Source organism: Lissotriton helveticus, chromosome 2_1, assembly GCF_964261635.1.
Source record: "Lissotriton helveticus chromosome 2_1, aLisHel1.1, whole genome shotgun sequence".
NCBI classification, from domain to species: Eukaryota; Metazoa; Chordata; class Amphibia; order Caudata; family Salamandridae; genus Lissotriton; species Lissotriton helveticus.
The window spans coordinates 2,075,997,421-2,076,022,513 of record NC_136059.1 but is presented as its reverse complement, the minus strand read 5'-3'; the positions used below and the strand labels follow the sequence as shown (position 1 = coordinate 2,076,022,513).

Sequence of the window (25,093 nt, the reverse complement as noted above, 5' to 3'; positions counted from 1 at the left end):
TTTGTAGTAGATCTAATTTATACTCGCCAGGTGTTCAAGAACATTGCCTGCTCTCTCCTCAAGTTGGTGCTATTTACAAACTGCTTCCAATAGACAACACAAACAAAACATTGATTTGTTCATTTTAAGCATCTTATCTTTTAAGTGATGATATTGATTCAGGTTATGTCTTTGTAGCCGAATATAATGCAAAATACATTGAGATTTTTATGTACTTATGGTGCCATTGTTTGTTTTTTAATGCAGCAGGTCATCTTGCTCTGAGGTGTGATGTTGCCCAAGGAAAAGACGTTCATGATGCATTTGATGAGATCGAAAACAAGTTGGGCAGCATTAACTATCTGGTAAATGCAGCTGGAATCAATAGGTGAGCATTGACGTTTAGCAAAGCTAACAGGTAACACAATGCTAATGATTTACAACTGCCTTTAGAAAGTAAAGGTGAAAACCGTCTTCAAACTTAAATATTATGACACTGGAGTGTGTTTTCTTGCCACTGGACCATTGAAATTACTCACTCATAATGTGTCCGAGTTTAGTCCTATTACACATTACTAGGCTACCCTATTTAAGGTTTAAACCTATAATAACTGATAAAACCCCACTGAAAGGGAAATAGCGATCACCAGTGTAAACCAATAAACACCTGTGCAGCCACAAACTAAAAAGCATTCAAACAAAGGAAAAGGAAAGTGAAAGAGTAATTTTTATTTCTTCCTGAAGGGCCCAATACAATGTAACTTTGTTATACAAGGTAGCAGAAAGAAAGACTGGTCTAACAGTATTCTGCTTGAGTTTTGTTGTTTAGGGATGTCACTAAAATATTGTTTCCTTTTCCTCACCAATTTTTATCAATTTTGTTATCATTGGCCTATAGATGCAGGGATTAGAAGCATGCTTTAGGTCTTATTGAATTATTTTATAAACTGTAGAGAATCGGAAAATATCAAAATCATATTTGATATTTTGGCTACGTTTGATTCTTTCATTGATAGGTAGAATGGCTGGTTTCATAAGAATCTGTCACAGTATGTACCATCATATTTACCCACAAACCGAGAATGGGTGAAACCCTTTGATAAATCAGCCCCTTTTTTTCTAGCGAGTCAGTATTAAGTAAGTGAGTTGTCAGACACCCCAGGCTTTAAACATTCAATGCAAGGTGTAGTGACAGGTATATGTGAAAAGAGTGTTGTCACCAAGCTTCTGCGATAGTGGTGAAAGCATGCCACCAGACTTTTTGAAAACATAGAATGCAGTGTCACTTGGAATGCTGCTGCAAAAAGTTCTTACCAAGTTCAACAAAGATTGGAGTGCTATTGTTTGCGTTTGCAGTGATTCTGCTACGCATATGAAAAAGTTGTGTTCTGACCTATCAAAATCGATACCTGAGCTGCAGTGCTTTCTTGTAAGAGATCCCTACCACTTGCTAGAGGGTATGCTGAAAGTATCTTTACAATCATCTGAGTTAATGAAGTCTTTTCTGGTGCACTGTTTCGTTGTACACGGGAACTAAAACGCAAATATTTCTCATTTTGTGCTTTGTGTTGCATCAAAGAAAGAGTCTTCCCGTTTACAGAATATTTGCTTAGTGATGATGCCAAAGGCAAGAAATTTGAGGCTCTTCAGTTGCATATTGATAATGATATGAACACTGTACTGCGATCTTTGATTTTTTTACAGGAAAATATGACTGCTGTAGTGGACATAATAAAAAAACGAGAGCCTAAAAACACCCTTGTCTACCAAGTGTTCTGCATAATAGGTGTAGATGTGAAACACCTCCTCGAGAGTAGGCTAGTCGACACTTCTAGTGCCTTTGGCTCTGCAACATGTTCCCTGTTAGAAGGCTTGCCACTTGGTAAACAAAAAAATGTTGAGCAATTCAGGAGATTTTATTTTACAATGCACGAGAAACTGCTTGTAATAATGCATAATAATGATCCTTCACAAACCATGGCATTTGAAGTCAATGAGGTCTCACTCTACACAAGTTCTAGATCGCTTCCATAAATGTGAATTTTCTTCAGACTTTGAAAAGTACTGCTTCATTTTTGACCGCTTCAATAACTCTGAGGGCATATGCGCACAGTTCAACGCATATTTTGTAGAACATGTCCCAGAGAATCGCAATCTTCAGGTGCACCATTATTGGCACGGAAAGCTATGTCAGTGGCTAGAGTTAACAAATTGTGTACTGGCTATTTTGGCGTTGCCCGTCTCAGGGGCCAATGTTGAGAGGGCCTTTTCACAGATAAAAGTTAACATGGGAAGGAAATAGCTATTGCTCAAGACAAAAGACTCACTGAAGAAGTATTGGATGGTATACTACAGTAAGTTTGATTTGTAAAAATGTATTTGGACCTCATATACACAGTCTATATACCATGCACTATCCATGCAGAAAGCAAGCAATAATAAAAGCTAAATGTTCCATAAACGCCAGAAAAACACTGTTTTTGGTTTTTATTTGCTTGAAATGTGTAACCACTGATAGCCACTGATTTTTAAGGTATTGAAATCACTGAAAAACACTGGGGAAAAAACACCAGAAACTGAAAACAAAAAAGCTTACATATTACTAGTGCTCTGTTTGGGTGAAGCAAGAAGGGAGGAGTAATGAAACCCTGAATTCTCCTGATAGGTGTGCAAGCCAACTAGCATATATTTCTATATATCATAGCAAGGAGAGAGTGCTTCCTAGACACTAAAGAAAGCAGCCATGGTACAGGACTGGACCATCCTCACAGTTCCTGTAAAAAGAACTGCCCACGTAAATCCACATGGAATATATACACTAATTTATTTATTTATTTATTTTTGAGATTTATACAGCGCATACAATTGCCCGTAGGCGTCTCGGCGCTAGAAACTTTGAATGTATTCCCGAGGTTAGGCCGGTAACTATTCTTGATCTACATCCACCCCCTTCTTGTTCTGTGATAATCGATCCCCTTTGACTCTTTTAGCACCTGACATGATGATCGTTGGCTGGAGAAAGGATGGTTGCTCCGTAGCACCATGATTTTTACACTCTTCTCTATTTTGATTGCATAGGAGGTTTTCTGGCCACCCATAGCTAAACATTTGATCAGATTTACTGTAGTGTCTTTGAATGTCTAGAAGAGGAAGAAAGGAATTTAACTGTAGATCCCTCCAAACAATCTGGAATATCTTGAATCCGTTGAAATAGATGGTACAATGTTAATGGGCATGATGGGCACAGGTACATGGCAAGTGATGGTTGACACTTGCGCAATAGCTTAACCAAGATGATTCCTGGAGACTATTATCTTAGGTTTTCAAGTACTGGTCGCCTGCGTGTAAGTGCAGATAAGTAAAGCGACAAAAGCGGTCCAAGCCGATCTAAAGGATGACTTAATCTCTGACTGTTTGTTGAGGAACAACATTAGAGTGTTGTATAGCATTTTAGGACCCTAGTGTAATTTTCCCAGTTCATGCCCTTATATAGGTATAAATCACCTTGTCCTTATATAGGCATAGAAATCATAACCATATTTAGACATGGCTCATGCAGTCCAAATACGGCATGACTACTTCCACTAGTTCTGAAAATCCACAACGATTTCTTGGAAAACTCGGCTTCAGCAGTTGGGGACTTCCCCTTGCTTGAATATTGATTTGTCCATGAACTCATGGAGTTTTCAAAGAACTGAGACTCTTTGATGACGTTATTATGTCCACCTTTACGTCAAACTGGGCACCTTCAAGGTATAAATATGCCCACACTTGCCCAAGCAAACACACGGTGGTTTGGAGCAGTTCGACTATCTACTTGCCAGACGCATCCCGCTACAGTAAGTGCCGAAGGAAGCAGACCCTCCAGCAGATGCACTGAGAGAGATGCTGTCTTTTCTCTTGCCGAGAAATCCAGCTCCAGTGTTTTCAAGCTCCACTTGCGGGGTGTTGGGAAATCGAGTCCTGAGACGGACCTCCTTCATTCTAAACCAAGGTACGGAGCTGATTAGACCCTAAGAGAAATCTTGGATTGATTCTTGGCAAAAGAATACTGAACTTATGCTTCACCACACTTACTTCTTCCCTTATACTAGACTTGGGTTAGGTACATCGGGGTAGGCGTATTTTAGAAGCACCAGTTGAGTACTTTTTAATCTTTATTTATTTATGTATGTATTTTATGGCTTCGAAATCATACCATGCTTTTACAGTATTATTTTATAATACTCTTCTTGCTGTATGTATTATACTTTACAGCCAGTATCGTGATTGTAGCAGTTAATTTCTTCTGCATGAGAAAGAAGACTGTTAAATAAATACTTTTATTAAAAACGCCCGTCTCTCTATTTCTCTGCACCTCTGGTGAAATGAAGCATGCACGAATGACTGAGTGAAATATCCATCTATTGTTTCCACGACTCTGAAGATCAGTTTTATCTTGGGGAAACAAAGTTGTCATGTTTATGCGGTTGTCAGAAACTAATCCCTTCTTGTGAACTCGAGAAAGTTTCTAGTGACCTCTGAGCTAGCTGGCACACACAATTAAGTCTAATATATTCGATAGAGACCTAGTAGACATAAGTCCTACATCACATCTATAGGATATATTATTCCAATACGCAGAGCCTATTGGGAATATAGGAACTACACTACAAGAGGTTACAGTTCATGGAGGTTGTGATCAGGAGAGTACTGGCCCTCTCCAGAGCATCCTCAAAGGAAGGGGCTCCTCTAGGTATAACACATAGGTATGTTGTGGGGTCTGAGCTGTTTCCCTGTTTTGAAGGGGAGATAGGCAAACCAGAAGCGGACCAGATTCCAAACCCGGGAGTCCAGCTGGAATTTTAGATGTTGATTGAAACTGAATATCCTGGAAAAGCTGATTTTATCAAAACTCACCCAGAATCTTAAGCTAGAGGCACTGCACCAGAATGCGCTGGCACAAGCTCAAGAACAGGAGGCTGGGTGCCCACTCTCCTGAAACCAATGGGAGGTCAGAAAGACCTTAAGAGTGTCCCCTACCTACTAACCAAAGGATAGGGGAGACACTTGAGAGGGACGTTTCACTGAACGTATTTCACTGCAAACTTCCAGTGATCCAGTGGAGTCCTTGTACTCCTGGTTGTAGGACTACCTTTTGGCCTCTCAGTGATTAGAAAGAGCAGTCCTGTGAGGGTGACTTTAAGAGAAGGAAATCCTGCAAGAAAAGGCTGATTGTTTTTCTAAGGAGGCAGCAGCACCAATAGGTGCTAGTGTATCAGTGGTTCATCCTAGCCAGAAGGTGGGGAAGTAGGTCAATAAGACGTTTGTGGTGCTTTCTTGGATGTGGTCATTTATCAAAGACAGTCATAGAAAAGGAGACTATGGGCTCAGGCCCTGGGCTCAGGCCCTGGGCTATCCGGTGACTAGAACGATAAAAAGAGGAATTTGGTTCCTTTGGCACTGAAAGCTGGATCAACCAGGGATCAGTAATTTCAAGTGGCCTGCTGTAGGTTTGGACTGGCTTCACACACCACTGTTGGGAAGCAAGATACCTCTAAAATCTGAGATCTTCAACACACACAACTCTGTATACTGCAATCATAGGTAAGTGAGCTTAATTTCCAGACAAACACTCCATCCAGGAATCTCTCTGTTCTCGAATAGTGTTCTTGTTTATTAGTGGGTACACCTCTGCGAGTTCTGGTTTCCCAAGTCCATTTACTGGATCAAATCCTGAACCTCTCTTTTGTGGGGCCCAGCCAGGCAATGAAACCTTGACCTGACAGAAGGGCCTGAATTGTAAGCCCTTGCAGTGGTTAATGGCAAGAAAGGAAAAACACAATGTTACTGCTTCGATATATTTTTAAAATGTTTCGGTCTGCTGTGCGTCAGAAAGCGAGGTAATCCCAGGGATTCTAATGAACTTTCTAGAACATTTACTCCATCAGATTTCAGAGGTTCTTGTGGGAGGGAATTTGATTTGGGCAGGTCAGCTTGGAGAGTCGAAAGTACCCTGGTGTCAGTGTGACGTTTCCACATGTTTTTATTTTTTTTGCAGATCCAGGTTTTCTTGTGCAGGAGACTTGTGTCATTAGTCTCCAGACAAGTGTGATACATGGCTATGTATGGTGGCCACCAACTGAGTCTTGGGGTGACTGGGTTCCTTCAAAGTGACACTCCTTTTAATGTTGATTGCTTCTGTCCTCAGGAACAGGCCATAACTCTGCTTATTGCTATTAGCAGCTGATAATTCTTGCTTTTTTACTTGAACAGCAATGGGGACACAGTTCTGTCTTGATTTAGTATACTCATTCCCTCTCATCGTTTTTGTAGTATGCATATGGATGTATGTGAGGTGGGGTGCCCGGTCAGGGTTTTGTCCTGTAAAAGTACAGCTCCAATGCTAGTAGGATGCTCAAGTGGTTAAGTGGCTGTTGGAGTTTCTCATCTAATTCTGTAAATGTTTGGCAATACTAAGTGAAACTGTCTGGCTCCAATACATTCATTTTTTTTGCAAGATCTGAAATAAGAAGGGCAAATGAATTCAATGCTTTTTTGTAGTCCAAAAGGAATAACGCTGAGGGGTCCTGCAGATCTTCAACAGGGGCCATTTCCATCTTTAGCCTCTGCGACATAAATCTGTTAGGGTCCACGTGGACCCGAACCAATCACTGCTGCCAATGAAGTAGGCAGTAGTTTGGCCAATATTTTACCCTCTACATTGAGAAGTGAAATAGATCGTTCGGATAAGAGTTCTTCTGATTGTTATTTTTTTTCGGTTTTAAAATGACGGAGATTAATGCACAAGCTTGGTCTTCTGGGAGGGAACTGGAACGGCCCACAACATTAAAGAGGTCAAGGAAATGGGATATCAGTATCGACGAGACCCACTTTAAAGAAATCAATCACAAATCCATTTGGACCTGACCCAAGAGGGCGAGGTGGTCACTGCCGCCTGGATCTCCTCCAGCACCAGGGGTGCATCTAGAGCAGTGGGCAGTGGCCTAAAACATTTTAATGCTGCCCCATGCTCTCCCCCTCCCCCCCCCACCCCGTGGGGGAAAAAATCATCTGCACCACCCCCCAGACTTTTTCACGATAATTCTATTAAGTTAGCCATGTTTAAATACGTCTTGACTTATTTAAACATTGCAGTTAAGTTCAGTTACCGTTTTCAAAATGCAATCAAATACATGATTGACAAACATACTATTCTGGTCAGGCAGGCCTTACTAACGTCTAAAAGAATCCACAAGTGTGATTATTGGAAATGGGGGTGGGGGACTTGAAGAATATTTGGAGTTCCTTCCATTTTGACATACTCCCAGCTAGGATATAAATGACAAATAATTAGTGATGACCCATTACTGAGTCGCTTACTGCCACACATTTTTTTCCTCTTAAAACAAAGCACTGTTATCAACATAATGCTTCTTTTGGCCAGAGCCTGGCAAACCCCCTTTGGGATCAGTAAATGCCCCCCTAGGGGAGCCCGCCCCCCCAAGTTTGAAGCCCCCGGATTTGCAGTTTCTTGTATGCCTGCGAAATGGAGCATAGTGGATGGTCACTTACAGTGGGATAGAGCTGCTGTAAGCTTGGCAGAGCACGCACTCTATAAAGTTTCCTACAGGATCCTTTAAAGACTTCTGTAATTTTGTGGGACCTTGAAACAATTTGGTCTTTATTCAAGTGTAATAAGGGATTAGCCCCTTCTTCCCTTTGTGCTAACCAGTAAAGACGTTTACTAGCTTTATTCCCGTGTTCATAGATCCTATATCTGGACATGTTCCAAGCGAGCTTGGCTGTGTTCAATAGTTTGTGCTTGAGGGACACATGCAGTTCCTCCAAGAGTGTCTGGTGCACTCCTGCCTCTCTCAACGCAAGTTCCCATTCCAGAAGGAGGATCTTCTCCATTTCTATGAACACCAGTTCTCTATCACGCTCTCTGCCTTGGACCATAGAGAGACCCTTACCCCTTATTGTTGCATTTAGCACCTCCAGTAGGCTCAGTGGTGAGTACAGAGACAGAGTGTTGAGATCAAAGAATTCGCTAATTGCATCATGGAGGAGATCTTTGAAATCACTATTTTGAAGCCACCGTGTACTCCATTGCAAAATACCTCCAGAGCCCCCCGGAGATGGCATGAAAGCATAATGTGACGGGGAAGTGGTGTGAGAGGTCTTGTGGGAGAATCTGGGCACCTGCAGTAAGGCCAATACCCTCTTGTGAGATAAAGAAGTTATCTATCCTTGAGTTAAAAGTGTGCGGGCAGAGTCGTGGGTAAAACCTCAGTCGTATGGGTGCCAGGTGTCGACCTGACCAATGGACATCTCCCATTTCGTCAACACTTGAGATCTGGTGGTGATTGTGCCTGAGTGTGTGTCTAAGGTTCTGTTCATTTATGCATTTAAATTACCTCCCACCACCAGAGTCCCAGCGGGGTCTGTAGCAGCACATGTGAGAGTTCCTGCAGTGCGCCGGAAAACAATGAAGGAGGGCTATACACTCTGCATAGAGTCTAGGGGGATCCTTCAAGCATTTTCTCTAGGACCACAAAGCAGTTTAGGTCGTCTGTGTTGACCTTGGTGGCCGACCGCTGGAGCAACTTATGGTGCATTATCACTACCCCACTAGAGCCTCTGGTGAAGCCTGCATGTTAGACTCTGTAATTGCCGTATTTCCCGAGGAAGGGGCATCTGGTCCCCAGGACATGAGTCTCTTGTAACAGGATAACCCCAATAGAGTGTCTTTTAATGTACATCATTACCGCCCCTCTCTTAATCTTATCTAGGAGCCCATTGATAATCCAGGTTATTATTTCCAACTGGCAAGTGAATTTACCTTGTAACTGCAGTTGGGACATCAATAGACTGCGTATTTGCTATAATACTTCTGCTTCGTGCCATCAGCAATCGTGAATATGGAAAAACAACAAAACTCCCCCACCCATTTCAATCCCCTACCCTATACTTCGACCCCAGAAGCATCTGTCTCCCAACATACTGATCAAATGAGGCAAAGAAACGAAAAACGACAATAAACATCTATATGGACACCTATAAAGTCTATGTATATTGCCTTGGAATTTCAGGAGTATCAAACCAAGTGACTGTCAGTTCCCGGCTCCCAATACCTGATAGGGTCCTCCACGTCTATCGGATCTGTTGCATGGCCGCATTAGCTCGTCCAGAGGTATGCCCAGCCCTGCCACAGCCTCAATGCAGCCATTATCTGTGGCGTTGCGTGGATCCACTTCAATGTCTAGGATTGCCTGGGGCCCTCCGCTCCCAATCCTGTCCCCAACTTCCTGATGGCTGGAATGGGGGCCGTTCCTCAACCCACTCCCAAACCCTATTCGGGTGAGGAAAAACAGCATTTTCCAATTGTGAATAATTTTTTATTTGGCTAGGTATAGAATGTATTTGATATCCATCACGCACAGTTCTTGTTTTACTTATTGTTAGAAACGGGACCCCCGGCCGGCCAATGCTCACGCCAAGGTCAGTCAGGGATCGCCATTTCTAAGTCAGGGCAAGGGAGTTACACACCAAGATAACCCCTGCTCACCCTCTAGGTAACGTGACGCGAGCAGCAAGGCTAATCTCGGAGGCGATGTGTAAAGCGTTTGCGCGCGCACCCCAGCGACAACACCCTAGGCCCACCACAAAGGAAACTCCGCACAAGGTTATATCAAAAATAGCCTTTGTATTATAATAATAAAAACACATTAGATAACACACACACTTTACAATGTGCCAACAGGCACGGGCAAGATTTACAAGGGATTATGTACAGGACAGGGCCACCTGGACCACTGTCAGGGGTATGCACTTAGCACAGAAACATATGAATGTAGCACACAAAATAGTTACATGTAGCACACAACCAGGACTTCCTGGTAAAGGGTAAATACCTCCTACGCAACCCTAAAACTGTAGGAAAAATCACGCAGGGACCTAGGACCTTATCATCAGGACCTATGGAAGGAAAACCATCACCTAAGCAAGTCACATTTAGCAAAGGGAAGGAAACCTAAAATAATCACCTAGGCAAGTCACATTTAGCAAAGGCAATAAAACATCAACAATCCCCTAAGCAGGTCACTTGTAGCAAAGGGGATAAAACAAACATTCCTCTAAGCAGGTCACTTTTAGCAAAGGGGAATAAAAACAGAGAATCACCTAAGCAGGTCACTTTTAGCAAAGGTAATAACATAAACAATCCTCTAAGCAGGTCACTTTTAGCAAAGGGGATAAAACATAAAGAACATGGCACATGAGGTATTAAAACACATTCACAGGTGCGAGTAGAACATTTGCGCAGGAATCACATAAGCAGTAAATCATAAATTGCGCAGGGTGCATGTAGCACAAGACTAGAACTGTCCCTCAGGCCAACTGGCCTCGCAAGGGCTGAAATGCCCTGAGTCTCAATGTCAGGGAGGGCTGCGCAGGCAGCCAAGAACACAAAGCCTAAACGTAGCAACTGTCCACTAAGTGCTGGACAGTTGTAAATACAGATTACCAACGTTGGAGCCTCGTGGGCTCAAAAACACAATGGGGCGAAACACAAGGTGGGAGCCACGGGGCTCTGACCACCAACTGCCCCTCAAGCACCTCGCTAGGCTCTGCAAAGTAATATGGCCCCTCGAGCCTCTCAGGCTCGTAAATCGAATGGGCGGGAGCCTCTCGGGCTCACGAACAAAGAACTGGCCCCACTCGTTGGAGTCCCTCACGGGGGACTCAGGAGCAAACACAAAATGCCGTTAGAGCCCCCGTGGGCAAGAAACACACTGACCGGAGCGTTGGAGTCCCTCACGGGGGACTCGAAAGGAAGTGGTGCCCCCGGAGCCTCTTGGCTCCAACAAAGAAATGCCGCACACGGGGGAGCGGCCCTCTGCCACTGGGGCCGCTCGAAGAACCCGGAGAACCTGCCCCTGCACTCACCGGGTCTCTGTCAGGCGGCGGTCTCCCTGGGGCTGCGGGCAGGGCTCCTCTTCCTCGGGGCCTCGCTGGCGGGACGGCTCTCTTCAGCGGGGCTTCCCTTCTCCCTCCAGAGCCTCGGCAGGCTGCTTCGTGCCTCTCCTCGGCAGTCAATCACAGCGCTAGTCGCCCGGCGAGCCTCCGGCAGCTGTAACCAATCACAGCGCGGCTCTCCGGGTGACGTCAGCGGCTGTACTCTCTCGGTCCCGGGCTGTGGCGGTGAAACCACGGGGCAATGCCGGGTGGGCACCGGCTTTTAAATAAAATATAAAGTGAGGTGGGCACTCGCTCTTCCAAAAATCGGCAATAAAAGCGGGCAAATGCCGGGTGGGCACCGGCTGCGCACAAAGCGCTCCCAAGCGCTATGAACAGAGGGAAAAGCGCTCCCAGCGCTGGAAATCCAAATAAAGCGCTCGAAGCGCTAGCAGCAAAGATAAAGCGCTCTCAGCGCTATTCAGGCAGGGAAAAGCGCTCACAGCGCTAAAGGGCAGAAACAAAGCGCTCCCAGCACTGGGGACAAGGGAGAGCGCTCCCCAAGCACAAAGTCAAGCTCCAGCAGGGTCTGGAGGCAGGTAGGGGGGCAAGGCTGGGCCCAGAGCCAGCACACTGGGTCTCCAGGCAGGAAAACAGTCCAAGTGGCGGTCCTCTGGCCCAACAGCAGCAGCAGCCCCCTCTGGCAGGATCCAAAAGTAGAACAGAGAGCAACTTCTGTGGGGACACAGCCCCATTTTTATACTAAGAAATCCTTTGTTTCAGGGTGCAGGGTGGGGGGAAACCAGTTGCAGCTGGCTTGGGAGTACCCTTGATGGCCCAACCACCCCTTTCATTCACTGGGGAGGCTAGGGTCGTTAGACACACCACATGGGGGGCGAAGCCAGCATTGTGTGGGGAAAAACCCAGCCCATCCAGGACCCAGGTGCACTCCTCCCACACATCACTCATGCTAATCTCACACTCACCACCGGGCAGACCCATCCAGACTTCCTGGAGCCTGGCATGCCAGCCAGCTCCAGCCAATCACGCTCCAGCACCCTCACTGCACACATACATCAATGTCCAGAAGTAGCACTTCCCTTCTAGACACATACAAGCCGCACATACCATCGCGCAGCATTCATTCTCACGAGTTCACACATACCAAACTCGAGCCTGCACTCCCCACACATCAGGAACTAACATGGACACACACATTCCCCATGCATTCCTATGGGAGGGCAGGCCAGCCATACTACACGCACGCACTTTACCCTGGGACACAGGGAAAAAGTGCGCAGAGACCCAAAAATCACTAACACTGGGTCACAAATAAATGCAAAAAGATTAGGGGTGAACCTGCCCTAAGGGCCAAGTCCAACACTTATCCAAAGGATTTCCTTTGCCTCTGCACCAGTCGTATAATCTGGGAAAATCCGTATTTTGCGGGCTTCATATTTAACCTCTCCTGACTCCCTCGCGTTGCGTAGGATGAGGTCTCTGTTACTGTGATTTTACAGGTGTGTGATCATAGGCCGTGATGGGGCTTCAGCTGGCAGTTTTGGCATTGTTGCCCGGTCTACCTGTTCAGCTAGGAAGCATGGAGAGTTCATGTTATCAGGCAAGAAGGTTTTGAGCCATGTTTCCAAGAATTTCTCCGGAAGAGATCCTTTACAACCCTCTTGGAACCCAAGGAGACACAGGTGATTTCTTCTGGAGCGACTCTCCGCATCCTCAATGTGGGTTGACATTTAGCCTTTTGAAATTTGCAGTTTCGCAACTGTTTTGTGAAGGGCATCAACTGTCCCCCCAAAGGTAGCACTGTGGTCCTCTACCTTAGTCACCCGGGAAGTAGCCTTATTCCTTCATTGGTTCCTACTAAATATTTATGGCTTCCTGATGGGGTTCTTCTGGACCCCTTACTTACCTGCACCATCTTCAAAAACAGCGGAATCACTTAAAATGACATCACAACCAGGACCACCAACTATCTGGCAGACCAACTCAACCATCTATGGTGGTTCTGGGCGCTCCCACATCCAGAGCACTATTATACTGGAGACAAAGAAATGTAAACAAGAAAGAACAAGGCTGCAGGCTTTTTCCATCTGTGCCCCCAGGATCTGGAACAATATCCCTGTATCCTTTAGGACTACACACAACCTTCTCCAATTTAGGATAGTGTGGAAGATGCATTGTGCGCTTACACTGTACAAATACTACCTACAGACATATATACATGCATATAAAGGAGTTACTTGATATCACAGTGGGCCAGCAGTATTATTTGTTTCTAATGTTTCTAAGGACTGTGGTAATATTGCCAAACTGCCCTTGAATCACGCAATCGCCAGAGAAGTACTTGGATAGTGTTTTTTAACAGTGGTGCCATAGGCCCAATACTTGCAGCTTACAAATCTTCTCAGAATTTTAGCTCTCTAAGCACGGAAGTTTCATTACTTGTCCATCCAACAATGAGGCGAGGACCGCTTTGGCCACTCTAGGCATTTCACATTGCCAAGACTGCTCTGACAATGGCTCACTTCTATCAGTCGCAGTTATGGAATTTTTAACCTGATTTATTTTTATTGTCACATATGCTAACTGTCTCAGTGCTACAAGTGCATTTTGAGACCTTGGACTCGCATTGCTAAAAAATGACTTAAGCTGCAGATGTAGCAAGTGTATTTTATCATAATACAATCTGGGCCAACTTTGTAGTAATACATAAGATAAGGACTAGCACAATGGGATTGGTATGTAAAAGTAATTTAGTCAAAGAACAGCGTGCCCTAAACTGTGCGTTTGACTCAGTAGCTTTAATGGTGCATTTTACTGCTGATCTGCAGCTTTCACAGAATACCAAAAAGATGCAGATCATCTGGAAAGCAGTTTGTCCATCCTGAATTGTTATACAATTGTTTTGTCACATAGCTCAATGCCTGTTGCACCCACTAATCTATATATCGTATTTTTCATGCACGGTTGACCTTGTAAATTGTTTATGGTAACACCTGTCAAGCGCTTGATGTACTTTGGTTGAGGTGATCTGTTAAGTCGGGTTAGATGTGTACTACCATTTCCAAATGAATCCTCTAGCAATATGCAAGATAATACTTTTGTTAAGACTGTGCAAGAACTAGGTTTAAATAACTTTCATTGATTACAGGGATGCCTTGCTGTTAAAAACAAGTACAGAGGACATGGTATCCCAACTCCATACTAATCTCATGGGACCAATGTTGACTTGCAAGTATGGTATTAAATGTATGCTGAAGCAGCAAGGAGGAGCTGTTGTCAACATAGGTAAGTTTTGTCTAATGCCTTTCAACCTTATGTTGGTCTTGGAATCTTTCTGTAGGACAATGCAGTTCAAACATACGTGCCAGTTTCATCAACCATAACTTTTGTCAGTGGACATCAACTGTTGACCAGTCGCAAAACAAAAAGGCCACAAAATAAATCATGCTTAGCATGGTCCCATCTCACATAACCCTGTACCCTTCCAGTCATTCCCTACTTTACTTTTTTGTTTGAATCAATAAATGCTTCTTGCTGCACTATTTCTAAAGACTGCTGTATGGAAATTCAATCTTTACAGTTGTCTTAGTCTAAGTAGAGCGAGGTCTCCAAGTGTTGTGCTTCAGGAATAGATTACGCCATTTTTTATAACTATAGTTTCCAGTGTTGGCGCAGTTATAAACAAATTGGGTCTTCACAGAAAACATTTTCAGGACAGGTGTGTGTTGTAACATGTTTTCAGTTTCAAACTGGTTCAGTGTCTCATTTAGCCAACATCCCATTACAGTGATTTATTACATGATGCATACCTTACTTTGCATGACCCTGTGCCTCTTTTCTATATCTCTTGGTGAATAAGGCAAATGTCAACTTAACGGCGTGTGTTAACCTATAGCTAAGCCAGTTGAAAGCCTGAAAGTGAGTGTTAGCATATAACTAAACCAAGTGTAAACCTGAGACTGGAAGTTAACCTTTATCCAAACCAAGTGTAGATTTGTAGGTAGGATGTAATCTGTAACCTGATGATGTGCCCATAAATGACACATTACCCAGTGCTCCCCTTGGGCACGTCACCCAGTGTTCCCCTGGGGCATGTCACTCAGTGCTTGCCTGAGGCCAATGCTCCCCTGAATCTCGTCCTCCCCTGAGGCCTGTGACCCGGTGCTCCCCTGGGGCCCGTGATCCACTGCTCCCCTGGGGCCCGTGACCCACTGCTCCCCTGGGGCCCTTGACCCAGAGCTCCCATGGGGCCCGTGACCCAGTGCTCCCGTGACCCAGGGCTCTCGGGGCCCGTGACACAGTGCTCCCCTGGGGCCCGTGACACAGTGCTCCCCTGGGGCCCGTGACCCAGTGCTCCCCTGGGGCCCGTGACCCAGAGCTCCCCTGGGGCCCGTGACCCAGTGTTTCCCTGGGGCCCGTGACCCAGGGCTCCCAGGAGGTCCGTGACCCAGGGCTTCCCTGGGGCACGTCCCCCAGTGTTCTTTCCCAGGGGGAATTTTGCTCTGCGCACCTGTGTTTTTGAACACGTAATAGAATTATTCATGACCACCATTTTCATAGTGTTCACTCCACCCCACATTTTTAACTTTAATATATGAAATTACTTGTATTTAATTCAGTTTCTTCTTCAAATACTCTGGAGTCAGTGACATTAATTCCGCCCTTTATATTCTTCAAACCTAATGACACAAAAAAATTGTTATTATTGGCCTTGAAAATAAATGTACAGGCTCAAGTCCTTTTGTCTTAACTTTGCCCTTTACATATAGCAAGAAGAGTAATGATTTTTCCTTGCATTAAGAACTCTATAAAAATGTGCTGTGTTTTTTTTTTCATTTGAGATGATGGACCATTACACATATACATCAGTAGATGCCTATTCATGGAAACATCTGATAGCCAAAATTAGGTCCAAAAATATGTTGGGGAGATATGGATAAAAAAATGGATTATTGGAAATGAAACCAGTCTGAACTCGGAAGGAGTTTGTGTCATTCCAGCAAGTATTGAAAATGTATTATCTGCGCGAAGTGTAAGAAGCTAGGTATACATTTTCGTTATTTTTGTACCTCATTTGATTATAGAGAGCAGTCGTCCTTTTTAACATGTATGTAGTTCCTACAGAATGTTGGGTGTAATTTTTCCAGCCTCCTGTAAGATTAGTGGCAGGTTTGATGCTTGATGGAAAGATCTGGATACTGTGAATATAATTTTGCTCTGTTTTATGTAAAGCCTTTTCTAGGAGATAACCTCATCACCATAACACAGAAATGTTATATATTGCATGTTTGTTGAACTCCTGAATTGATGCATACAAAATGGAATTAGTGGTGAAATTGCCAAAACACAATTGGAAACTTAAAGCAAATATTTTGGGTTTGTGCATTCTGTTTATGAATGTGTCTTTTTCTGACTAGATTTTGTGATCCAAGCTCACTTTATTATACCCTATGGACCCATAATTGTGGCTGATTGCCAAAGCTCATCTGTTGTCCTTTGTGCTGAGGTGCATTTCAGTTACCAAGAAACTTCAAAACCTTTTTTGTGCTTTCAAGTGATAGTTGAATCAAGTGAATATCAGAACACTTTACAAGGTCTGTATGGAGAGATATTTACAATTTACAATGAATACATCAGAAAAATAGTAGGCATATGGGGTTATAATATAACCTAGTGTGGTGTAGGTGGTTGAAACAGTTCAGAGTTACGATGAACTGTTGTGGAGATTGGAGGACTAGATCCAGAGATAGTGGTATTCAGGCTTTTTGTTGGTTGGTTAGGAAGGAGGGTTCAGGTATTATTGTGAAGAAATAGTGTGAGCTCTTTTCTAAAGTTTCAGAATGATTGATTGTCACGTAGATACTGTGGCAAAGCATTCCGGATTCTAGGTGCATTGCCATAGATGGAGCAACTAAGTGATTTTTCTCTCTTAAATTTGGGCGGAATAAGGAGTGGAGTATTTGAGCTTCGTAGAGGCCCTTTTTGGCCAGCCTTTTATGGTTTGCTTGCTAGGTAGTTTGGTTTTTCAGTGTAGAGAGCTTTGTGGTTTATGCACGCCCTGTTTAATATGCGTCTCACTTAAATTGACATCTAGTTGAGTTTCTTAAGTAGCGTCTTTCCCCGGATAGAAGTCTGGCCTCTGCTTGGAGTGTGTATTTCATAGGGATAAGGTGGTTCTTTGGTGTACCCATTGTTGTTGTTGTTGTGTTACTGTAGTCTAACTTAGAGAGGACTAGGGATTGCTCAACAGTCTTTAGGTCTTCAAGGGGTATGACGGGCTTGATTTTCTTTAGGTGTTTTAGTGTGTAGAGGGCACTTTTTGCTGAGACATTAATATGATCTTTCATGTTCAAGTTATTGGCAAGTGTAATCCCAAGTGAAGAGTTGGAGATAGAAAGGTTACAGTTTAATACATTTAGGTTGTCGAGTCAATTATGGATGGGATTTTCCTTTTGGTTGGATGAGGAGGAGTTCAGTTTTGTCGTGGTTTAGTTTTAAGTGGTTTTTGGTCAGCCAGGATTGAACTGTGAAGAGTTTGTTGGTTCAGTGTTGGATATCATTGGGGGATGAGATTTTGATGTAGAGTTGGGCGTCCTCGCCATAGAGATTGTAGGCAATTCTGGCCTGCTTCAAGATCACCGTAAAGGGCTCAATGAATAGGTTGAACAGAGCGGGGGATAGGATTGATCCTCAGGGACTCATTGTGGGACAGATACTGTTGGAGAGGTGGAGATGTTCAATTTGATTGAGATCGTTGGTCCAGGTATGAGGCAAATTACTGAAGGATGGTACCATTGATGCCTGCATGTTGTGAGAGGGTATTTATCAGAATAGTGTGGTTGACTGTATCAAAAGGCCTCTGAGAGGTCTAGGATGATTGAAAGGCAGGCCTTGCCATCGTCTAGATCTCTGTGTAAGCCATCACTGATGTTCAGTATTGCAGTTTCTGTCCTACAGCCTTTTCTGAACCCGGATTGGAAAGTGTCATGAAGGTTGAATATTTCAGTGTGGTTGTTGAGTTATGACAGCACACATTTTCAATAGTTTTGGCAAGGAGAGAAAGGTTGGTTATAGGTCTATAGTTGCTAAGGTTATTTGGGTGAGCAGCTGGGTTTTAGATAAGGGGGTTGACTTGGCCGAGTTTAAGGAAGGCTGGCATAGAGCCGGTAGATAAGGAGGAGTTAATGCTGTTGGTCCATGTTGGGAAGATGATGTGTCTGACATTTTTGACAAAAGAGGAGGGATGTCGATTTCACGCTTGATAGTATTTCAGTGACTTCCTCTGAGGTGTTTCAAACTTGGCCCATGTTGCATTATTTTTAAGTTGTATGTGGTTGTAGTTTGTGTTCTGGCTCGTTGACAGGGTGGGTCATCGATGGTTGAGGATGTGTCGCTGGGGAACCAATATTGGTAGGAGGGCGGTCAAAGGTACAGGGTGGAGAGGTGGAGGGGTCTAGAAAGGGTTCTACGTTTATTTTTTCTGAAAATAATTTGGCAAACTCTTCACGTCTTTTTGCAGAGTCATCAATTGAGTGTTTTGGGAAGGAAGATGTTTGCTGTTTGATGTTGAAAGGGCCCTTGGGTCTGTTTCTAGAGTGGTCAGGTTGGGATCAGAAGAATGAGGATTTCTCTCTTCATATATGTTATTTGTATTTTAGGTGTTTGTCTCTGAGAAGAGTGAGATGCATCAGCAAGCGTTGTTGTCTCCAGGTTCTTTTTGTCAGCCTAAGTTGGCTTATTTCCTTGTTGAGGTCTATATTGAACCAGGATCTGAAAGGAATACTTCTAGAATTCTTGAGATGGGCGACAGACTCGAAGTTCTGTCATTTCTGTTATAGTGGAAGGTGATGTCATCAGCAGTAGTAAGGGTGGGTGGGTAAGAATCATGGAACTGATTAGGGGTTCAAGCTCTGATTGAGGGATTAGGTGCAAATTCCTTGTACAATGTTTGGGACGAGAGGTTTGGGTGGGGAGCTTTGATTGGTTGACATTGAGATCAAATAGAATTAGGTGGTGGTCAACCCAGTAGGTGGGTAAGATGTAATGGAGGTTTTATGGTGTTGTGGTTGGTGATGATTGCATCGAAGGTAGAGCCTATATTATGGGCTTGCTTTTTTCAGTGTTGAGTGAGACCTTGTGCTTCAAGGAGGATGGCTAGGGCTTGTACTGTTGAATTGTTGGCATCGTTCAGGTGCAGGGCTAGTATAATGTCACTGGTGTCCTTTAGGGAGTTTTGGGTTATTAAGACCGTAAAATCCTTGAGGAATTGTACATTTTCACCTGGTGGATGATAGATGATGTGGAATTGAGTTATGTTAGAGCCTTTGGAGGAGATATTTACTCCTAGATAATTGAAGGTAGAGTATTTGCTTGTATGGAAGGGTTTTAGTCACAGATAATTTTTGTGAATTATGGCTAATCCACTACTGATATGATCCTTATGGTCACAACAAATGATTGAGAAACCTGGTGGGGTCAGGAGATCAATTTTGGGTAGAGGATGTGGCCTAATGGCTAGGGCGGTCGACCTCGAATCTGGGGAACCAGGTTTGAGTCTCAGCAACGACGCTCAACATCCTGTGATTCTGGGAAAATCACTGAATCTCCCTGTGTTTTTTTTAATATTTCTTTTTATTAATGCAAGCATCACAAATAAATCACAATCGAGAGGAAACACTTTCCCACCACATTTACTTCTTGTCAGGGAAGAGGGGGGGGTGGGGGGGGGAATAGGGAACAAGATACATATAACTCAAAAGATTCACGGGGAGGGGGAAATATCAAACACAGAATCTGAGTGGCTCACAGATCTCCCCCCTGTACTGGTTCCAAGTTCCCCACCCTGATGCCCACTTTCGAGGTCGGCCTCTCGCTACATACATACACCAATCCATGTCTTCCTTCCATCCCTCGAGGGCAGGAGTACGCTCGGATCCCCAAAGCTGAGCTACATTTCTCTTCGCTATCATATAGCCCAGTGTGGTCCACTTCGTTTGGACCAAGGTAAGATCAGTGGGCTCCGAGACGTTAAGGAGGCACCTCCTTGCCTCCGGCACCAATGCTACCCCCAAAACCTCATGCATTGTGTCGTGGATCCTACTCCAGTACTCTGCGATACTTTGACATTCCCAAAGGATATGGAGGAATGTGCCCACGAGACCGCAACCCCGTCTACACAAACCTGCTTCAGACAGTCCCATCCTGACAAGGCGGGGTCCAGTGACATAGACCCTGTGTAATATCTTCAATTGCACAAGCCTCAATCGTGCCGGGATAGAGACCTCCCGTGGTTAGGAGACAGCCGACTGCCAATCCTCATCGTCCAGCTCTAAGCCATCTCGTATCCATTTATCCCTCAGATCTGTGAGAAGATCCGTTCTATGATTAATCAATTTTCTGTATATCAGGGAAATAGTTTTCTCAGGCAGATGACCATCTAAAACCCTATCCTCGAGGGGTGATGCCTCCGGTAATTCTTCCCCCGAAGGCAGAGCCGCCTTCAATGCGTGCCGGATCTATGCATAGCGGAAATATTCGGTTCTACTCCGCTCAAATTCGCCCTGCAGTTCCTCAAACGTCTTAATCTTCCCTTTGTTCCCTATCAAATCCCATTTATCGAAACCTCTTGTATTCCACAATCTGCCCAGACTTTCCGAATCAAACCGTGCGGTAGCTAACGTCAACCGGTTTCTCTATCCCATTGAGCTTGTGGCATCGTGCCAGACCTGCAAGGCGTGTTGAGTCCGCCCTGTCAAATTCAGCCTCGCCGGATTAGGGTACAATGCCCTATTATAACTGCCTCCCGGGACGAGCCATCTATCCATCATGTATCCGGGATCGGACACTGACCTGTACGTACCCTGGTTTATGGCAGTCAGCTGGGAAGCCCAGTAATACCGTTTGATATCGGGGAGGGCCACACCCCATAATACCATGGGAGCGTTAATTTAGATAAAGCAATACAGGGTCTACCATCCCATAATAGGCTACGCTGTAGCCCCTCCACCTCACGGAAATAACTGGCCAGAACCACATCCAGGGTATTTTGGAGAGCATAAAGAAACCGAGGCAGGGACATCATTTTAAAAAGAGCAGCGCGCCCCAACAGCGAGAGGGGAAGTCTCCTCCAACCAGCAGTGTCACTCCTGAGTCTCTGCAGAGGAGGAAGAAGATTCCTTGCATACCGAGCCGCTGGATCCAATGAAATGAAAATTCCCAAATACTTAAAACCTCCAATATTAATCTGTATCGGACAATTCCGTGGAGAAACCGGGGCTTCTCCACTAAGAACGAACAAGAGAGATTTCTCCAAATTTATGAACAGTCCTGAATTTCTACCAAAGGAGGCCAAAACATCACACACAACTATAAGGGATTTCCTAGGGGAGGTCAAATAGAGCAAAATGTCATCCGCATATAACGAGATTCGGTCCTCCCATTCCGCAGACCACCGAATACCACGGATGGAAGGTTCCCAGCGAATCCAGGCTGCCAAGGGTTCCAGTGCCAATGAAAAAAAAAGGGGAGAGAGGGGACAACCCTGTCTAGTGCCCCGGCCAAGACGAAAAGACGCCGAAACCCGATTGTTTACAACTACCTGGGCAAGCGGTTCCGTATATAACGAACGCACCTAACAAATGAAACCCGGACCAAATCTGAATCTAGCCAGCACTGCCCACAGATACGGCCATTCTACAGTGTCAAAGGCCATTGTTGCGTCCAGCGAGGCTATTATGGCCAGCTCCCGTAGGGTATGCGCCCTAGCTATAACTCCATGCAACCTACACAAATTTATAGCTGTGTTCCTGTGAGGAATAAAACCCGACTGATCCGGGTGTACCAGTCCACTAATCACTTTAATCAGCCTATTAGAGAGAAGTTTGGCAAGTATTTTAGGTTCTGCATTCAGTAACGAGATGGGCCTATAAGAGGCACAGCTAGTTTTTGGTTTTCCTTCTTTATGGATGACCACCACCGAGGCCACTCTCTGATCATAAGGCAGTATACCTTTCTCACCGGCCTCCACAAACATAGCTTTAAGATGGGGAGCTAGCTTATCCGGTCTTAGCTTATACAACTCAATTGGGAGCCCATTGGGACCCAATGCCTTACCAGAATTCAGGGATCGTATTGCTAAAGCTATTTCATCGGCTGCGAGGTCACTATCCATAAATTCACGATCCTCCTCTGACAAACATGGGAGCTGGATATCTCGAAGCAACGAGTGGGAGTCCTCCTCGGGTCGATCCGAGACCGAGGTATACACAGTTTGGAAATATGCCGCGAAGCTATCTACAATATCCTGGGGGTCTGTCAGCCAAACCCCCTCAGCTGTCACTAGCTCTGGTACTACCCGATCCGCCCTATCCTTTTTGTCCAGCCAGGCAATGAGTTTCCCTGCCTTATCTCCGAGGTCATACAAACGGCCCTGCTGCACCCTACTAAGGGCCCTGGCATTATCAGTGACAAGAGATCTATAGTCAAATTGTTTAAGAGTCAGAACATGCAGTCTGGCGCGTGTTACCTCCCGCTCCAGGTCCAATTCCAGGCGACCTATCTCTGCCTCTGCTTCAACAAGATCTTTGTCCCTCTCCTTTTTCGTCCCGGCTACCAACGACAGAGCTTGAGACCCCTAACAACAGAATCTCCCTGTGTTTAACAAAAAAAGTTTGCGTCAGTCGTAATGCAACTGATGCTTCTGTAAGGCGCTCTGATACCTTCGGATCGAGTTTGCGCTATATAAAACTCTGGAAAAAAAAATAGGGGATGAGTGGTCATTTAGCAAGGTTTCAGTTAGAAAACAAATGTAAATTTTGTGAAGTAAGATAGTTTCCGCTATATGTATTGCATGCTTGACTGCTGAGCGACAGTTTAGTAGCATGCAGTTAAACATGGGAGATGTTCTCGGTTCAGATTGGTTAAGGTGGACGTTATTTGGGAGGGTGATTACTGGGAGGGATCCTATTGACGCTGAAGATGACCGGAATTTTGAGGTTACATGGTTGACTGGGAGCATTCTTGTATGTGTTACTTAGCATTTCAGCTTCCAGCTGCGATATTTCATTAGTGGTGCGTCTAGGTTTAAGGTGGTAGTGCTTAAGGGGAATAGTAGGCCAGGGAGTGGAGTGTGAGAAATCAGAGTGCAGGTTTGGTGTGGGATGAGTATTCGAGTTAGGACAGAACTTTGTGGCTTTTCAAAGTGAGCTGATTTCGTCCAGAATAGGGTTCCTTTTTTGTTTCAGACGGGTGATAAAAGGAATCAGTTCAGGAGCGGTTGGATCGACTGCAGACAATGGAGAAGAATGAGGGTCATTGTAAGCTATGATGGGGCTGTGGTTGAATTGAGCCTGGTATGAATCGGAGCTTGTGAGGAATCCGGTTCGGTTGTTTGGTCTAGCTGTGCAGGATTTGTGGTCCTTGGAGGTAAAGGAGGTAGTTCTTGAAGTATGTTGAGGCTTTGTTAGGATTAAGGATGTTAGTGGGTATGGGTATCAATGGGGCAAGGAGAATGGGGACAAGAAGGTTCAACTGGGTGAGGAGAGAGTATGGGGCATGGGGGTGTGTTCAGAAGAAGAGGGAGGTAGCTGTGGGTTGAGCGGGTAAGCCATGGAGGCACAGAGAGTGGGGAAAAGGTGGTCGAAGATGGAGAGATTCTGCTGTGAGGTTTGTATGGATATGGACAGTTCTCTGACAAATATTTGGGATCGGGTTATGGTGAGTTTAGATCCGTAAAGGATGTTGGTTACATGTAGGTGCTGTAAGAGGATTTCTCTCCATTCGGCAGGTTTCTTGGTGAAGAAGATGAAGCCTGTTTTTGAGGCCTCCATGTGTTGAGCTGTAGTAGATGTCTGTTATTACCATTTCTGGGTGTTCCTTGAGAAGTTTGTGCTTGTTGTTTTTCATGGCATATTTGGAGAGATTTTGCGGAAATTGAATGCAGTAGGAATTGGGACCGTGTCTTTCTATGTCTGTGCCATGTGAGGCCATGGTTGAGAGCAAGATATGAGGATACACAACGGTGAGGGGTTCGCTAATTGTGTGGAGTAAGATGGAGGTAAAATGGTTACTTGAAAGTATAGCTAGATAGAGAGAGAATCGTGCACCAACATGATATGTGTGGAGTTGGATATTGTGAGCAACGTTTAGTTTCTTCCTTGCTCTGGTAGAAAGGAGATATGACAGAGTTCTGGGTTGAGGTGAAATCAGTCATCAATTGATATTAGGAGGGGTTATACCCTGGAGGATGGTTTGGAGGTCTGTAAATTGGTGGTTCCTATGAATTTTATTGTTAAAGTAGTCATTGGTAATATGGCCCCTGTATAGGACTCCTAGGCTGTGGCTGGGGTCGACCGCTACTATCTCCCGCTCAAAGGTTGCCTAAGTTCACTCATGGTGATCTCGCAGCTGGGGAGATGACATGTAGTTTCACACAGGCAGCTGCAGACATGACTATGCGCTGCCGGCAACTCGAAGTGCTCTTTCTTGGATAGCGAACTTAAGAACTTAACTAGGTGCTTGAAGTTTGAGAAAACTTTCTCTTTCATGGTGTTTATTCCTAGAAGTGGCAGAGAAAGGAGATTTTCTATTAGTGTTTGTGGTTTGGGTATGCATGGGTGTGGTTCGGGTTGAGCAAAGAGGCTGTGATGGCAAGCAGCTGACCAATCCAGAGGGCTAAGTTCCTTCCTCTTTCAATTTGTTTGATGGTGGGGTGGACCAATCCAAAATGGCCAAAGTTCAGGGGGGTTAATCCTTTCCTCTTTCTATTTCTGTTGAAAGTAGTCGAGAGGAGATGTGCATTCATTGTGACTTCCCTGGAGGGGGGAAATGGATGCCAATCTCAAGGGGACCACAAAATGCTTGAGTACTAGTATGCAAAAAACGTTGTTCGATGCAATTTCAGCTCTGGCCGAGTCACATGTGCTGGACAAAAACTGAATATCTAGAATGCATAAATCTAAAATGTTGTCTGCTTTCTGGCCGAGTCAGCTATCCTTCTTCAAAGAACATTGCAGTGACTTACAATGTAGCTGCTACTGGAACAATGTGGTACAAAGTATCCAGGGGGAAGCCCGAACAGGCTAGACTGCCCGACTCACTTGGCAGTACATCAGGCCTCTCTTGTTCCTCCGAAAGCCTCACAGCTCTTCATTCACAT

The 25,093-nt window shown here is 44.7% G+C and overlaps 1 protein-coding gene across 7 annotated transcripts in view; it reads left to right on the top strand.

Moving 5' to 3' along the window:
- The window catches only part of CBR4 (carbonyl reductase 4), a 289,489-nt gene that overhangs the window by 68,593 nt on the left and 195,803 nt on the right, over nucleotides 1-25,093 (top strand). For all 7 annotated transcript variants that reach the window (XM_078677039.1, XM_078677044.1, XM_078677038.1 and 4 more), the window contains 2 exons: nucleotides 247-367; nucleotides 14,087-14,223. In XM_078677039.1, the coding sequence (XP_078533165.1) occupies nucleotides 247-367; nucleotides 14,087-14,223 (258 nt within the window). The remainder of the gene's footprint in view (nucleotides 1-246; nucleotides 368-14,086; nucleotides 14,224-25,093) is intronic.